The sequence below is a fragment of the Microtus pennsylvanicus genome, chromosome 10 (assembly GCF_037038515.1).
Source record: "Microtus pennsylvanicus isolate mMicPen1 chromosome 10, mMicPen1.hap1, whole genome shotgun sequence".
In the NCBI taxonomy this organism is placed as follows: Eukaryota; Metazoa; Chordata; class Mammalia; order Rodentia; family Cricetidae; genus Microtus; species Microtus pennsylvanicus.
This window is the reverse complement of record NC_134588.1, coordinates 49,343,076-49,361,111: the sequence shown is the minus strand read 5'-3', so window position 1 is coordinate 49,361,111 and position 18,036 is coordinate 49,343,076. Positions and strand designations below refer to the sequence as shown.

At 46.5% G+C, this 18,036-nt stretch overlaps 1 protein-coding gene across 2 annotated transcripts; it reads right to left on the bottom strand.

Moving 5' to 3' along the window:
* Window positions 1-825: 825 nt before the first annotated feature.
* Window positions 826-16,911, bottom strand: Nphs2 (NPHS2 stomatin family member, podocin). Of its 2 annotated transcripts, XM_075987446.1 has the most exons (8): window positions 16,629-16,911; window positions 14,639-14,742; window positions 9,410-9,482; window positions 7,423-7,505; window positions 6,245-6,448; window positions 3,290-3,345; window positions 2,041-2,119; window positions 826-1,104 (listed from the first exon to the last, which is right to left on the bottom strand). In XM_075987446.1, exons 1-8 carry the CDS (start codon window positions 16,909-16,911, stop codon window positions 826-828), a joined length of 1,161 nt encoding a protein of 386 aa, XP_075843561.1. The 2 variants fall into 2 exon arrangements, with proteins under 2 accessions (XP_075843561.1, XP_075843562.1); XM_075987447.1 differs by lacking the exon at window positions 6,245-6,448.
* Window positions 16,912-18,036: the final 1,125 nt, after the last annotated feature.

The following is an 18,036-nucleotide window of genomic DNA, read 5'->3' as shown; positions in this document are numbered from 1 at the left end:
AGGAGGGAACCCTGAACTGGAGGAGTGGATAAACGGAGCTGAACTCAAGCAACTAAGCATCCTGTACTCATTTCTTTCTGCACGTGAGTGGGATATGACCAGTTGCTTCAGGTTCCTGCCTGCATCTCCACCTATGACTAGGAGCTGCTTCAGGTTCCTGCCTTAATTTCCCTACTGATGGACTGTAACCTGGACTCCTGAGCTAAAAGAAACCATTTCTCCTTGAAGTTTCTGTTGTTGGAATATTTATCATAAATACAAATTAAACTAGAAGAGAGTTGGGACTGAGGAAATAGGGCTGTTGCCATGACAGACCTGACCAAGGAGCTTTTATGCCTTTGGACTATTTTCTGGGAGAGTTTGGAATTACAGGCTTGACAGATTAAGTGATAGCAGCAGGGCTTCACAGGCTGAGTGGGAGTTCTGAGGGTGCCCGAAGGGGGAAGAACTGCACTGGAGCACAGCTCAGCACTCGGTGTGATGAGCACATTGACAGGGGCTCACAGAAAGGGCTGTGGGGTCTGCAGAGAGTCTGTGACAGGACAGGTAAGGCGCAGGGGAAGATATCTGAACTAGGTCTTCAGAGATCAAACCTGAACCACACAGACAGTCGAAAGTCTACGTCTCCTTCCTGTAATTACGACGACGAGCTAGGTGCCTTCTCAGCCACTGCCATCTCACTGTGCTCTCATCCACGTGGCCGTCTTGTGACACACACGAAATGCCTTCTATTTGGCCACCAAACAAGGGCAGGAAGGACTGAATGCCTCACTCGGGGATTTGGTTTTCTATGGCAGATTCACATTGCATTTTGCCCATTCACTCCTATAACATAGGAGAGTCCTTCTTTTTGGGGTTTAGTGGTTCAACAGGTCTGGAAGAACTTGGGTAGTTGATGCTCCCTTGTGTTCTGTTGCTGGGGGAAGACAGGAGGTTTAGCATGTCAAACGGTAAAGGCAGAACCACAGTGGATGGCTTCTCTGTGGACAGTGACTGCAGAGTGTGCAGGTATCGAAGCTGAGCAGCAGCTGGGGTGCCCGACAGAATCTCGGCCGCCATCCTCAGGGATTCCGAAGCAGCCCTTTCCCCTTCTGCAGCAATCATCTACAGAACATATACGGAGAAAAGCAACGTGATCGTGCCTCTTTATTTCATCAGGGTTTTAAGTGCTTGCCATTGAGTGTGACCCAGAAAGCAAGTACCACACATCTCCGTGGCAGGCACTGTTAAACTGGGGCACTAGACTCAGTCTCTCTCTGACGGATTGTGACGAGAGGGAACAGATTAAACTAGCAATCAAAATTGAAGGTGGATTTTGTTACAGGTCATGACAAGGATACATGAAGTGTAAGGTATTGTTAATGTGTGGGAGGCTTGAAAACTTAGGAGGATCTTGCTTGTTGTACGGAGGACAAGTTGGTCTGAGTTCTGGTGACAGACATGGAATTATAACACGGTCACAAAAGAATGGGTAAGCATTTCAGAAGAGAAAGCTCTTGGACCCTGTCTCACAGATGCCACTAAACGTTAGGCACTGGTAACTGGCTCAGAGACCCAGATGCCATTGTGCCCCAAAAGGCCTCCTTCCTCTTTCCCCCCTCCCTCTCTTGGAGTCTTTTGTTATTGATTCTTCTATGTGATTAGAGTCTTTTTCTTCATGCACTCAGTTAGTTTAAAGAAATCTGCCTCTTTTCATCCCTCCATTATCCTAGGGGTGACGGGGCCTCGGCCATCCAGGGACAATCCCACCACAAGAGAGGAAGGATGGCAAGGGGAGATTTTAAGGAGAGAGGGTGGAAGGAAAGGAGGGGAACATGTTAGCAGGAAATTTGGGGGGAGGTTGAGATACTGCAAGATCAGTGCTGTATACACTCTGTCAACAGTGCTGGGGTACGGCCAGATTCTGCTCAGTTCCCAGACCAATGTGGGAGAGTGCGGGGAGACATTCTCCACCAACAGGCCTTCGCTGGGTCTGCTCTTCATCTGAAGATGCTCTTCAGAGGCAGGGGTGGGAGGATGGAGTGCTCAGGAATGGCTCACCCGCACTTTGGCCTGTCTTTGAGCCTCAGCTTCCACAGCCAGAGAGTGCTGAAGACCAGCCGGCAGCCTCACATCCTTACTGAAAAAGAAGACAGCATAGGTGTGCGCCCTGACCATGCACCAGGGCATTCTCACAGACTTTCCTACTGTTGTTCCACGAATAGCAACTTTTTTTTTTAATTTAAAGACATAGTTTATGTGTATTAGTATTTTGCCTACATGTATGTCTGTGCACCACCTGCATGCCTATCACTCATGGAGGCCAGAGAGGGCAACTGGAGGTATAGACAGTTGTGATCTGACTGGTGGGGGCTGAGAATCGAACCCAGGTCCTCTGGAAGAGCAGACAATTCTCAAAACCACCAAGCCGTCTCTCCAGCCCTGAATAGTAAATTCTAGATGAGAAGATAGAGCTGTCCCTAGAGTTGTGACATGGAAGATAAGCAGGGAAGAACACATTCGGGGTCTGTGCCAAGTACAGGTACGGCCACTGCGGAGGCTGCATGAGGCCATGACACCCGAGCTACACAGGACATAGTTTCTACTCACAATTTGTCGTCATCTTTCTCACTTAAGATTTCATGTAAATTCAAATAATGAAAAACAACCTGGAAGAGCTGTACAATTAAAAACAAAAGCCAGAAAAATTCATCTAAGTTTATCAAAGAAAATTGATTTTGAGGAGACAGAATGAACTAATAAGAACAATTCTAATATAGTGCGTAAAAGACACAGAAGTAAAATTTCATTATAGCACTTTCCATCACAGTCCCAAAGTGGCTGGGGGAGGAATGTAAAAACAAAATTCTGTATGATCGTAAAGTGGAATATTATTTGAGCCTAACAGAGAATGGAGTTGAAAAGTTATGTCGAATGAAAGGCAGCAGATGAAAGTCTCTAGGCTGTCACTCCATTTCTGTGAGCTATCCAGAAACAGGCATGGCTACCGAAGCAGAACTGGGGGCTAAGGTGAGGGGGTTAGAGAGTTCTGGCTTGTGGGTTTGGGGGGGTGATGGATATGTGAAGTTCGGACTAAAACCACTAAGCTAATTCCAAAACATGATTAAATGTTGTTTTATGTGAAAAGACCCCAGTGTGTAATTAGAAACTACAATACAGCTCTCCTAGAGGTCATAGCAATTTCATCTTGGCAATAAGATGTCAGGTCAGTTTTCTCTAGTATTAATGTGGCTGCAGAGTTTGAAATGATTTTTCAAATACTGTTCTTTTGGGTTATTTTCCTACCTACATTTCAGTTCTTTCCACTTTGATGCCCCAAATACAGGTCACTGAATCCAAGGCAACCTGTGGAGGGAAGAGTTGAGACGCCAGTGAGACCTGCTCCCCAGGTGGAAATCATAGCCTGTCCCCACTGTGCTCAGAACAGGTGCTTTCACAGGGCTCTGCTTCCAATGTCACTGCGTCTGAGACAGTTATTTAACTTGCACAGTGCTATTGAATAATCACTGGATCTAAAGACGATGTAGGAACCTGAATAAGGGCTCTCAAAGACGTTCATGTCACTAGGGCCCATGACTGCCACCCAAGAGAACTGTAGGATGTGACTAGATCAAAGGTCCTTGAAGGATATAATCACAAGTGTCTTCATCTGAGAGAGGTGTTGTGATGAAGGGATGGGGCGGGGCTGGTGCTCTGTGATGTCGGGAGGCAGGGGCAGAGGAGGAACGCAGGTAGATCTAGATGCCGAGAGAGGCAAAGTATTGGATTCTGTCTCAACCTCCAGAAGGAAATTGCCTGGTGATGCCTGGACTTAAGCCCACTTAAGCTGATTCTGTACTCTGGTCTTCAGGACCACGAAAGAGTTCAGGAAGCTGTGCTGTTTTGAGCCACTGGGTTTGGGAACAATTGTCATATGCGCAGATAGGGAACTAGTACATCTTTTTTTTCCAGTTTGTTTTAAAATTCACTCCTTAAATAACCAGCGTGTCTGGGCTCAGAGAGCCTGCCAAATGGCTAACATTTCTAGGGTACTTTCTCTTTCGCAGTGCTGGTGGTATTAGGATCCCCCTGCTTCTTAGTCCTTTCTGCCCCTCGTGACTGAAGTTGGAAATGTAGCTAAGAAAAAATGAACTGGGTTCTGAAATGGGTGAGGGGCAGGGTTTGCAGCCCTTCGTATTGGGTCATGTTCGTTTCAAATTTAGCTTCCGACCGTTTCTTAGTGGGAATCTCAGTACACTGCAAACCCTAAGAGGACCAACTAATTAGAGGAAGCAGGTGTGCATAAGAAATGTGAAGAAATACATCGTAGATGAGCTGGCATCGTAAGGAACAAACAAGGTTTGTCCCGGGGGAGAAGGCAGGAATTCCAGGCAGAGCAAAGAGCTGAGAGGAAGCCGGAGGAGTGTGAGCTGCAGGATGGGCGAACGCTACGCAGGTGGGGTGCTGGACTGTGGAGAAAGTGTGGGGGGAGTGAGGCCACAACAGTTGGGCCAGTTCTCGATTCATCCCACTGTGGCAAGTCCGTGGAATTCATAATCTGTGGAGACAGGTATATACATGCCTAAATTACAACTCGCTGCAACAAAACGGAGCTTGGATCTCAGCACCTGGCCTTTCTCCTTCAGAGGAGAGAGAGGAACAAAGAGACTGAAGGGAACAGTGGGGGACATGCAGAGTGGCTCAGATGTCGATGGCGGAGCTCCTGCGCATATCACCCATCTTTACCTCTTTTTACCTCTTTCGGCTTCTCTGTATTTTCCAGCTCCTTCACTTTCCCTCAAGATAGGAATACTAGTTATTAGCGACACTCTGGACAAGACAGACATCTGGACACTGCGTGTTTTTTCCAGGTTCTATAAAGCAGTCATTTCAGTGTCTTTGGTTCTCCTGGTTCCTTCATTTCACATCTTTCTTCCTACAACCTCCCAATCCAATTTTGTTGTCTCCATGACTTCAACACTGAGCTGGGTCCCTGGTGGTAATTGTCACCTGACTGGCCAGCTGCCTGCAGCCCTGCTTTGTTCCCTGTCTTAATCTCTTTCTCTCTGTATTGGTGTTTTTCCATGGGTGTCAGATCCCCTGGAACTGGAGTTACAGACAGTTGTTAGCTGTCATGTGGGTGCAGGAACTTGAACCTGGGTCCTCTGGAAGAGCAGTCAGTGCTCTTAACCACTGAGTCATCTCTCTGGCCTGTCTTAATACCTCTTGCCACCATGTCATGGTAATAGAGGCATCTACCCTGGCTGTGGATGAGACTGTAGAGCTGGCTGCCTGTGGACTCAGTAAGACTGCTTATAAGGGACTTTCCTTTTTCGTTTTGGTATGTGGTGTGTGTGTGTGCGTGCGCGCGCGCGCGCGCATGCCCATGTTTATAAATAAGACAGCCCTAGGTCAACACTGAGTGTCTTTCTCTATTGTTCTCCACTTTATTTCCTGAGATAGGGTCTCTCATTGAACTGGAAACACATTAATTGGCTGGACTAGTTGGCTAGAGAACCACACCCCCACCCTGGCTCTGCCTTCTTGAGCCGGGCCACATTGCTACGCCCACTCTTTGCATGGCTTCTGGGGATCTAGATTCAGGACCTCATGCTTGCACAGCAAGCTCTTTACCCACTGAGCCATCTCTCCACTGGCAGCTTTTACTTTATTTTTTTTTCCATTTTTGATTTTTCGAGACAGGGTTTCTCTGTAGCTTTAGAACCTGTCCTGGAACTAGCTCTTGTAGACCAGGCTGGCCTCGAACACACAGAGATCCACCTGCCTCTGCCTCCCAAGTGCTGGGATTAAAAGTGTGTGCCTTTAACCACCGTCTGGTGGCAGTTTTTACTTTTATTCCCCCCTCTGTATGAACAAATTGGCAATGAATCATGAAAGGGTGTGTGATATCTGGACTCGGAAAGTATTCCTTGAATTTACTATTTACCTTTGAGCACACTATGCTTATCTCCCCAGGTAGACTCAGCATCTGGGAACCATGCCTGCTCATCTTGGTACATCGTCATCAACCATCCTGTCCATCCCCACCAGTCCTACCCTTCCTGCCTATGGCTGCTTCCAATACCCCGGTACTATGCTGGAATTTCACTTGTGCTTAAGGTCACTGGGGCATGACCTTGGGGAAGGGACGGAAGCGAATCTGTACCTAGACTGATGATGTCATTGACTGCTCAGGACATCTTCTATGGCCAAATGCCTTGCACGTGGCAAACTCAGCAAATGACCATTAAACTCATCTTGGTACCTTTACATCTTGGGCAATGCTCTTCCTCTCCAGGAGAATTTCGGTGAGGGTCCGATGTGCCAAGAGGCGCTTCATGGTGGTTTGCACCAGGAACTGGATGGCTTTGGGCACATGAGCGAGACTGCTCAGGAGAAGGGAGGCGTTTTCCATGCGGTAGTAGCAGACAGCGTCTAGCTCCATTATGAACATGTCTTTGGTTACCACCTAAGCAGAAGAAAGTTGTAATGCAGGCCAGATTCCTGGACTCCTTCCTGTGTGGGAGACAGGAACTAAGTGCATTTAAAATGCCCTTACCAGGAGTAAGACTATCGTAGGGAAAAACAAAAGCGTAGTGGGAGAATTGACTCTTTATTCAAAATGACATTTTTTTAATGCATGAAGGTTTATCAAGTACACTAAAGAGTCAGGCCTAATGATGTTTGCCTCTGGGAGGAAGAAGAAGAGGGAGGAGGAAGAGGAGCGGGGAGAGCATGAACACAATCTAGGCTCAGAAGAAATACATGAAAGAACTCATAATTTAAAGAAATCTTGTTAGAGATCCCTTTATAAAAGAAGAAACCAAGGATAAATTTCTCATATGAAAACATTCAGTTGATTTTATGTCAAGGCCTTCCTAGACTGATGCCCAATGGGTTTCCTGGAAGGGAGCCATGTTCTAGGACAGAAAGACTCCCACATACACTTATTGGGGTGACGTTAGAGGACAAGCTGGGGATTCCCATCAAAAGCCCCATCTGCTCTGTGGTTTTTATGTCAACCTGACACTCGCTAAGGTCATCTGGGAAGAAGGAATCTTAATGGAGAAAATGCCTCCATAGGACTGGCCTGTGGGCAAGCCTGTGGTTCATTTTCTTGAGAGATGATTGGTGTGGGAGGGCTCAGCCCATTGTGGGAAGGTGGTCCTGCGGTGTGTAAGAAAAGAGAACAGACTGGGAGCAGCAAGCCAGTGAGCAGCATTCCTCCATGGCTCCTGCTCTAGTTCCTGCTCCCAGGCTCCTGGGCTGACTACCTTTCCCTGAGGTGACTACACACTTTGATAATGATGCTTCCGATTCTGATGTAGTCCGCATCTCTGCTTACCTTTCTGACCTTTGATCATAGTTACTCTGCCTAGGGATTGAGTTGGACGGTCGACCATGGACATGTCACGAGAAAAGCAAGCATACTGTGCAGCTCACCTCATGGAAAGGTATCTCCAAGGTTTGGAGACGGAGGTCAACCTTGTGGTAGGTGTCCAGGCATGGCAAATAAAAGAACAGGCCTACAAGAAGGCATGAGGAAAGTAACAGGTGAACGGCAAGTGTGAAGACTGCTGGGGACGGTCTTTTTGGCGCTAGGCTGCTTTGCTCCTCTTAGCCCTCATTACCCAGAGATCACTGGGCAGCTCACTAGAACTAAATATTGTCGTATAATTCATTATTCGACTGTGACACTTTTGAAAGTAAAAGCAGGGTACATTATTAAAGCTAAGCTCAACATATCAGGTATAAACAGACTATTTCAGAAAACTAGACCACTTGGTCACTCGGGCATCACAGGGACCCTTCCGGATCTCTGGCACACTGTCTCTCCTCTAGACTCAAGCTCTGTGAGTTGACCTAATGTTCATGAATATTAACCTTAGTGGAGCCTTGTAGGTGCTGTGTACTATTGTTTTACTATGACTGTACTAGCGCTTCAGCGTGGATCTGACAACTTCTGTGCTATTTCTGAAAATGTGAACCCCAGGATCTCAGAATAGCAATATCATGCCAGCAGCTTTGTGGTGGTGGGTTAGCGCTCATTACCCCAGACAGTTATACAGATTCAATACACAGTATCTGTAGATTGGATAACTGAAAGTTTCCTAAGCCCCTTGGATGATTTGGGACTGTGGTGGTTTGGATTGGATAAGAATGGCCCCCATAGGCTAATATATTCAAATGCTTAGTCACCAGGGAGTGGCACTTTTTGAAATGATTAGAAGGATTAGGAGGTGTGGCCTTGTTGGAGTATGTCGCTGGGGGTGGACCTTGAGGTTTCAAAAGTCCATGCCAGACCTGGGTGCGCTATCTCTCTCTCTCTCTCTCTCTCTCTCTCTCTCTCTCTCTCTCTCTCTCTCTCTCATCAGAATATAGCTCTCAGCTACTGCTCCAGCATCTGCTGCATGCTGCCACTCTCCCCAGCACGATGATAATGAACCAAGCCCCTGACTAAATGCTTTCTTTTATAAGGGTTGCGTGGTCATGGTGTCTCTTCACAGCAATAGAACAGTGACTAAGACAGGCACCCTTCTTTGTGGAAACTGGTAGCAGCGCTCAGTGCTCAGGGTGTATGGGCGAACAGCTGCCCCAACGGAGAAGGTTCCTGAAAACCAGGGCCATACAAAGATGGCGTGCCCTGGAGCACTGGAGTCTGGGTCTGTTTTCTGTGGACTGAGAATCCTGAAACTCTATTCATGTCTCCTGGATGGCTCTCCATTTTTAACTTGTTCTTGCAGGCGCTGTTGAGAGCACAGACTCGCTCAGAATATGTGTAGTAGGACTTCGTTCTTTCTTATGCCCTCTCGGCTGTCTCGGATCTCCAAATCTAAACTTCTCAGACTACCCATACTTCTTGCGATATGCCCCCCTGCCAGGTTGGACCTCCTCTGGATTTTCAGGTCCTAGAGATCAGAGACCACCTTATTCCTCTAGTCCCTGCTAGTCAGAGCTCAGTCTAAAACAATGGAAGGGTTCAATATATGTCTCTTTTACCAGCTAAAGACATATTTGTTACTAGATGCTGAATTTTGCTTGACTTCCAAGATCTAATCTGCCTCAGTCCCCAATTCAGAACCAGCTCAGATTTTCTCTGAGAAGTCACTGGATTCTGACTTACACACACACCGTACTCGGAACAAGCATTAGCCACAGGTCTGTAGTTGCCTTGCTGCTCCAATTAGACTAGCCCTGGTGTGGGGCTCGCTGCATGTGCCCTCTCTTGGTCACCTGTTACCTATTAGCAATGCTTCTCAGAGAATTTCATGACAATCTGCCCTATAATGAACAGACTGGAAATACAGATCTCATGACTCAAATAACTTCATGTAATCTAAGATATGGATCATGACTATGTATAAACTAAAAAAATCAACAAATCCTGGGGTGGGATAAGAATTTAAAAACCATGGAGGGTAATTCTTACCAGGGCCTTTAGCTCTTCCAGGGAGCAGATGTCCCAGTCGGAATATAATTACCCTTTCATACTCTTGTACAACCTAAAGGGAAAAGCAGTACACTTTGAAATACTTTATTTTTTAAAAAAAGATTCAAAAGACCCTTTGCATAGGAGTGATTTTAGGTTACAGAAATCTTTGTTAGTCAGGTGTGGTGTCACACGGCAGAGGCAGAAGCAGGTGGATCTCTGTGAGTTTGAGGCCAGCCTGATCTACATAGTGAGTTCCAAGACAGCCTGGAATATATAATGAGACCCTGTCTCAAATAATTCTTTTGTTTTGAGAACTAAGAACAATGCTGGGCATGGTAGTTCATACCTAATATCTCATCACTAGGGGGATGCAGGGCAGGAGGATCACCTGTATGGTCTACATAGCATGTTCCAGGACAACCAATGTTACACAGACCTTGTCTCAGTAGGCAGGTAGGAGCTAGAGAGACTGCCCAGTAGGTAAAGCATTTTCTGTACAACTATAGTAAGGACCTGAGTTTGAAAGAGTCATTTATTTGTTATACATACAGTGTCCTGTCTACATGTATGTCTGAAGGCCAGAAGAGGGTACCAGACATTATTTATTTATTTATTAAAGATTTCTGTCTCTTCCCCGCCACCACCTCCCATTTTCCTCCCCCTCCCCCAATGAAGTCCCCCTCCCTCGTCAGTCCAAAGAGCAATCAGGGTTCCCTGCCCTGTGGGAAGTCCAAGGACCACCCACCTCCATCCAGGTCTAGTAAGGTGAGCATCTAAACTGCCTAGGCTCCCACAAAGCCAGTACGTGCAGTAGGATCAAAAACCCATTGCCATTGTTCTTGAGTTCTCAGTAGTCCTCATTGTCCGCTATGTTCAGCGAGTCCAGTTTTATCCCAGGCTTTTTCAGACCCAGGCCAGCTGGCCTTGGTGAGTTCCCGATAGAACATCCCCATTGTCTCAGTGTGTGGGTGCACCCCTCGCGGTCCTGAGTTCCTTGCTCGTGCTCCCTCTCCTTCTGCTCCTGATTTGGACCTTGAGATTTCTGTCCGGTGCTTTAATGTGGGTCTCTGTCTCTGTCTCCTTTCATCGCCTAATGAAGGTTAATATTCAGGACGATGCCTATATGTTTTTCTTTGGGTTTTCCTTCTTATTTAGCTTCTCTAGGATCACTAATGATAGGCTCAATGTCCTTTATTTATGGCTAGAAACCAAATATGAGTGAGTACATCCCATGTTCCTCTTTTTGGGTCTGGCTTACCTCACTCAGGATAGTGTTTTCTATTTCCATCCATTTGCATGCAAAATTCAAGAAGTCCTTGTTTTTTACTGCTGAGTAGTACTCTAATATGTATATATTCCATACTTTCTTCATCCATTCTTCCATTGAAGGGCATCTAGGTTGTTTCCAGGTTCTGGCTATTACAAACAATGCTGCTATGAACATAGTAGAGCATATACTTTTGTTGTATGATAAGGCCTCTCTTGGGTATATTCCCAAGAGTGGTATTGCTGGATCCAGGGGTAGGTTGATCCCGAATTTCCTGAGAAACCGCCATACTGCTTTCCAAAGTGGTTGCACAAGTTTGCATTCCCACCAGCAATAGATGAGTGTACCCCTTTCTCCACAACCTCTCCAGCAAAGGCTATCATTGGTGTTTTTTATTTTAGCCATTCTGACAGGTGTAAGATGGTATCTTAAAGTTGTCTTGATTTGCATTTCCTTGATCGCTAAGGAAGTTGAGCATGACCTTAAGTGTCTTTTGGCCATTTGAACTTCTTCTGTTGAGAGTTCTCTGTTCAGCTCAGTGCCCCATTTTATAATTGGGTTGATTAGCCTTTTACGGTCTAGTTTCTTGAGTTCTTTACATATTTGGAGATCAGACCTTTTTCAGTTGCGGGATTGGTGAAGATCTTCTCCCAGTCAGTGGGTTGCCTTTTTGTCTTAGTGACAGTGTCCTTTGCTTTACAGAAGCTTCTCAGTCTCAGGAGGTCCCATTTATTCAATGAGGCCCTTAATGTCGGCAACAGACATTATTGCAGATGGTTGTGAGTCACCGTGTGGTTGCTGGGAATTGAATTCAGGACCTCAGGAAAAGCAGACAGTGCTCTTAACTGCTGAGCCATCTCTCCAGCTCAGGATCTGAGTTTGAATCCCTAGAACCCAAGTAGAGCTGGACATGGTAATGCCTGTCTGTAACCCAAGTGTTCCTACAGTGAGACTGCAGGCAGAGACAGAAAAAGCTGAGAAGCCTGTTGGCCAGCGAGCCTGATGTAGACAACAAGAGACCTGTCGTAAACAACGTGGAAGGTGAGAACGCCTGAGGGTGTCCTCTGCCCTCCACCTGTACACTGAGGCATGTGTGTCCCCCCCCTTCACACACACACTCACACACCTTGGGATGGCACACAGGGAAGTGGTCTTTAGCCTTAGAGGAAAAGGAGAGGCAATTGGGTTAAGTGAAATGAACCAGGAAAAGTCAAATACTGCACAGTTTTGTTTTTACATGGAAGTTATCAGAACCTGGGGATGGGGAAACAGGAGCTGTCGAGCAAGGGGTAAAGGTTCCACTATGGGGGATGCATGCATCCTGGGATCTATTGTAGGGTAGAGTGACTACAGTTACTCTGTTGTATTTGGTTTTCTTTTTTTTTTTGTTTGTTTGTCTGGTTTTTTTGTTTGTTTGTTTTTTCGAGACAGGGTTTCTCTGTGGCTTTGGAGCCTGTCCTGGAACTAGCTCTGTAGACCAGGCTGGTCTCGAACTCACAAAGATCCGCCTGCCTCTGCCTCCCGAGTGCTGGGATTAAAGGCGTGCGCCACCACCACCCGGCGACTCTGCTGTATTTGTATAGTATAATACTATATTTGAAATTTACTAGGAGAATCAACTGGTCTGAAGTGTTTTGCCACACAAAAATCTTAACTGAAAGGGATGCCCATGTTAGTGTGATTGTGGTAATATTTTCAAATATATATGCATATCAAAACATCACACTGTGACTGGGATATATGTTAGTGGTAGAGTACTTTCCTGGCATACCTTCAGGTCTGGGTTTGATTCCTAACGACTATCAAATCTTCAGAAATTCTTCCAAAATACAGAACACTGAGGAAAATCGCAATATATTATCTGCGGCTAGTATGACTATGCTCCATGAAAGCAAATAACAGACACCACAAAAAATTACACAACCATCTCTCTTATAACTATAGATGCAAAAACCCAAACAAATGACCAGTAGCCTAAATCCAGTAACATTTAAAAAGATTTTATATTACAACCAAGTGGTGTGTGTGTGTGTGTGTGTGTGTGTGTGTGTGTGTGAACAAGTGTGGATGTGGAGGCCAGAGGGCAATGGGAAGCCTTAGCTGTTGTTATCAATCTCATCTGCCTTGTTTTTTGAGTCTCTCATTAGTCTGGAGCTCATAGAGCTAGGCTGGTCAGCTGTCGAGCCCCAGGGACTGACCTGTCTTCATCTTATGTGCTGGCAGTTTCACATCAACCTGACATAAGCCAGAGTTGTTGGACAAGAGGGAGCGTCAGCTGAGAAAATGGCCTTACCAGACTGTCCTGTGCACAAGCCTGTGGTACATTTTCTTGATTGATGACTGATAGGAGAGGGTGCAGCTCACTGTGGGCAGTGCCATCCCTTGATTGGTGGTCCTGGGTGCTATAAGAAAGCAGGCTGAGCAAGCCATGAGGAGCAAGCAGCACCCTCCATGGCCTCTGAATCAGCTCCTGCCTCCTGGATCCTGACTGACTTCCAAGACGAACTGTGATATGGAAGCCTAAGTGAGAGTAAGTCTTTTCCTCCCCAAGTTGCTTTTGGTCATGGTGTTTCATCACAATAGAAAACTCAACTAAGACACCTTCCTGGTGCTAGGTACAATTACAAGAGTGCACTACAAGGCCTGGTTTTTGTTTGTTTGTCTGTTTGTTGCTATTTCAAGACAGGGTTCATTTGTGTAGCCCTGGCTGTCTTGAAACTTGCTCTGTAGACCAGGCTGGCCTTGAACTCACAGAGATCCACCTGCCTCTGCCTCCCAAGTGCTGAGATAAAAGGCATGCCCCATCACTGCCCCATGTTTATCTGTTTGTTTGTTTTCTATGTGGGTTCTGTGACTCAATATCAAGTCTTCAGCAAGCACCTTACCAACTGATCTATCACCGCAGCCCCCAAGTTGAATTTTTAACATCCTAGAATGAACAAGCATAATACATTCTATCAGTACAGAATGGACTAAATACCACACGAAAATTTAAATAGATCCAAAATAATTGTGGGCTACAATTCAGTGCAGTCTAGTGGGAAGAGTGGGAGGAGGGGCTGGAAAAGCACAGCGGTGAGGACTAGAACAAACACCAGCACTAATTGCATCTGTGCGTCCAGCCTCAGCCTCACTTCCTTGGCAGCTTTGGGTTCCCTTTCAAGTGGGCGGTGGCTGTCTGAGAGCTGCATCACACACTGTCTAGCGTTCTTTCTGTCCAGGTCTCCCACTTCTGAACCAACTGTCAAACTGTCATCAAAGGTGTCCCCTCCCTAGTTATTTATTTATTTACTGAGACAGCTCTGGCTGTCCTGAAACTCACTCTATAGATCAGGCTGGCCTGGGACCCACAGAGACCTGCCTGCCTTCCCCTGCCTATTCTTGTTCTCTCTCTAAATGCCTCGAGCTTCTAATTCACCTCAGCAAGTGCTTTCTGAGCTACCTCGGTCTTCATTTAATTCTGAGATTAGTGTAAATAAAACACTGGGAACCAAAGAAATTGTCTCTCCTGATCTGTAGAAGTTGCCTGAGTTGTTTCTTTGTGGGGTCACAGTGCATGATACATTCTGGGATGCTCTTTAATCACTGAGCATGGATGAACTAGATATAGCTTCTGAAGGATCTCTCAGGCTAACAGGGATACATACATATATTATATTATATTATATTATATAATTTATAATCTATTATATATATTACACATAATCTCTATCTAAATGTGTCACCCTTACACACACACACACACACACACACACACTCGCACACTCGATTTGCTGACATATTATCCTAGTCACGACAGAAGAAGATCGGGAGAATGAAGGAAGCTTCAGAGTTACACTGAGCCAGGTTTTGAAGGAAGCAGCTCTCTTCTGGAAGGTAGGAGGGCATCAACCACTGAGAGTGGCCTAGTTGGCCTATGAGAGACAACAGAAGACCTCTTGGGTCATGTCAACACTCACCTTTATGCAGAACCAGATGGAGAAAGGGAAAGTTAGGATGATGAAGAACAGGGAGGCGAGGACAAGCAGCCACTCACAGGCCCCGAACCCAGAGGGCTTGACACCTAGGAAAACAATGATATCAATCATCACCATATTTACTGAGCAGTATTTATCAGTCTAGTGCTAGCACTGGAGTCGGAACAGTTTGGAGATATGTCTGGAGAAACTGGTATGAGCCAGATATCAGAATGATCAGAGTTCCCAGGGCTGGGGTACTGTCTGTGTGATGGATTGTGTGGGCTGTGAAAGGTGGGATAAACTTCTGGACAGGCAGGGGATCTCGAGGGTCAGGAGGCTGGCGGGGGCAGTTGGTTCCATCATTTCATGTCCATTGATGACCTTTAAGCAGAGCACAGAACCTCTTTAAAGCCCAATTCCCTCATAATACAATGGGATGTCGATTAATTCCAATCCCACAAGAGCCAGCTCCTGAGCTATAGCCGACCTGCCTGGCATACACATAAAGATGCCTGCTCATGCTCGACATGTCTCAGGTTTCGCTGAAGTGTCTAGAAGTTCCTGGTACTGCCTGCCTTTGTGTCTGAAATTCTCCCATTAGAGTCCCTTTACTGGAGTAGGGTGTTTCTTAGTCCTTGGAAACCACCTATTTGGCATATCAGTCTGTGTCTGTTCACAGGTTTTATGGAACTGGGGCTCTGACTCTCCAGAGAACGGCTGGCTTTTAAGGCTTTCAGTGGCAGTTAAGGTGTCCCACTGTCTGGAATGGGAACCTGTTTCTCTGCCTTTCTAGCATTACCCGGACCATCATGTAAGCCAACCCACTACACCCTCTCCTATTGATTCTGTTCTTCTAGAAAGTTCTGCCCAATACTACCAAGTTGTTTAATTTCTCTAAGCATTTTCCCTCATCTGTGATGGCATGAAACTAAATAATTCAAAAACAAAACGCCCAGCGTGCACCTGTCACATAGAAAGGACTCCATAAACAGGACACCCTCCCTCGCCCCCTTCCCTTCTGTGGTCTAGCACAAACTAACTTGCATTTTTATAGCATTGAAGCCAACAACTTCTAAGGACCAAAGGGTTATCAGGCAAAAAGTACATGCATGGTCCATTTACACTGTAGCTCAACTGCATGAGGCTTCCATAAATAGTTGCTTTCTATGATCCAGCATATATCACACTGCTGGTAACTAGAAACATTAAATCTCCACATGCCAGCAGACGGCAATGTAACCTGCTGTTTCTTAATTTCGTCAAACATCCGCTATTCTTTGAGTATAATTTTTTTTTCTTAAATTTGCTATGGAAAGGACTAGAGTAGATAGATACATTTCTCCCTAAGAGTTGTGGCACCCACGGAGGTGAAAAGGACCCCTTTCTTTGCATTCTCTCCCGTGATATGGTGGTGTTCTCTTTTAGCTGACATTGTGCAAGGTGCATTGGAGGACTTACTTTATTCTCACATCTACCCTATGAACATACATTGTGGCCACATGGCTGACAGAGAACGCTTTTTCTGCGGTTACACCGCTGGCAAGGGGCTAGGCTGAAATTTAAACTCAGGTTTGGTTCTTTGGGCTCTGCTGCCTGGGCAGAGTGGGGGAGGCTGGGTAAGGATGAGAAGAGCCACACGGTTGTTGCTCAGAGCCTCCACATTGTGTCCACAGGTCCTTCCATGACCACAAATGTCACCACCGTGGTTCCTTTGCATGTTGACTGGGCCAGCCCTGAATCACTCTCTCTTTCAACTCCCATCCATTGGGCAAAAGGGACAAACTATTTGGCTGATATTGCTATTTGTACTTCGACTAATGCGCTTTGGTCTCTGCCACTGAGTAACCGCCTTAACTCACGCCTTTCTTTTTGCAGACACTGGAATCTTGGACGCAGTCTGACTTTGCCACAGTGGGGTAACTCACTCCACTTGTCTGATCTCTCTCTCTCTCTCTCCACACCTTCCTCTGGTCGGACCTGCCCTCCATACCTTCCTCTGGTCGCTCGCTCTCCAGCAGCGCCACCACTTCGGTGCCCTCCTCACCGGAGCCCCGAACCTCGTCCACGTCCACTACGGTGGCGGCGGCGGCGGCGGGGACTCGGGGTTCTCCCCGGGTCCCGGTCCGCCCGGAGCTCCGCCGCTCTGACCCAGCATCCGGGCGCGTGCGGCCTCCGCTGCCCCTCCCGGCCTTCGCCCTCTTGTCCTCCCTAGAAGAGGATCTGCCACCTCGCCCGTGGGCCTCTCTGGAAGAGCTCCGCGCCCTGCTGTCCATTCTCAGCGTGGAGGGCGGGCGCGGCCCCGGAGCCAGGTGCTGGCAGAGGGGCAGCCTCAGCTTTCTGAGCTGCTAGGGAGCAACCCCAGGACCCTAAGTAGAACCGTGGGGTCGGGAGGGAGGGGCGAGGGGCGGGGCCGGGGTGGCCATCGTCCTCTCCCCCCCCCTCACCCCCCAACTAAACCCAACAACTGTTCCTTAGGTCTGGACAGAGCTCGCTGATCCGCAAGACAGGGTGGGATGCTCTCAGAGGACCTGGGTGGGAGAACCCTGGTGCCACCGCACCAGGCAGCTTCGAGGATCAGGTCCGCGAACTAGAAAGGGAAGGTAGTTCTGCTTTGCTGGTTAACAGTGGTGTGAAATAGGACACGGGGTACTAGGGGGGTCTGCTTTAATTTCTGTTTACAAAGGTTTTCTTTTCTCTCCTAGGTCCTGTTCCTATGCTTTCTTGAAGGCAGGAGTTCGGGGGTTTCAAAGTTTAGTGGCCAAACAGCTTCTAGTAGCAAACCAGGAGTTGTCTTACCTTTTTCTGGGGAACTTGACAGGGCTATAGATGTCTTTGTATTCCATTGTTTCTCTCTGAAACGGAAGTGTGTATAAATAACTTTTAAAGCAAACTTCATAATTCTACTCTAGTAGAATTAGCCCATGTTGATAGAAATGTTCATTTATTTAGTATTTGATATTGATTTCACACATGCCTTTTTTCCTCTTAAAAACTTTTATTTAGAAAATTTTAGTAGCTGCACTTTAATCCCAGCACTTAGGAGGCAGAGGCGGGTGACTCTTCAAGTTCGAGGTCAGCCTGGTCTACTGAGTGAGTTCCAGGACAGCCAGGGTTGTACAAAGAAACTCTGTCTCAAAAAACCAAAATAAACAAATAAAAAACTCCAGTAATGAGAACTTGAAATAAATTAACCTTGAAAACTATTGGGTTTTTTCATGTGTTTCAGATAGCCACGGGAATACAATAAATATTTAGTAACGAAGTAACTTGAAATTAAACTAAACCCTGACCCTAATTTTTTGAAATATTTCAAAAATTATTTTATGTACAGATGTTTTGATTGCATGTATGTCTGTGTACCCTGGGTATGCCTGACACCTGTAGAGGCCAGAAAAGGG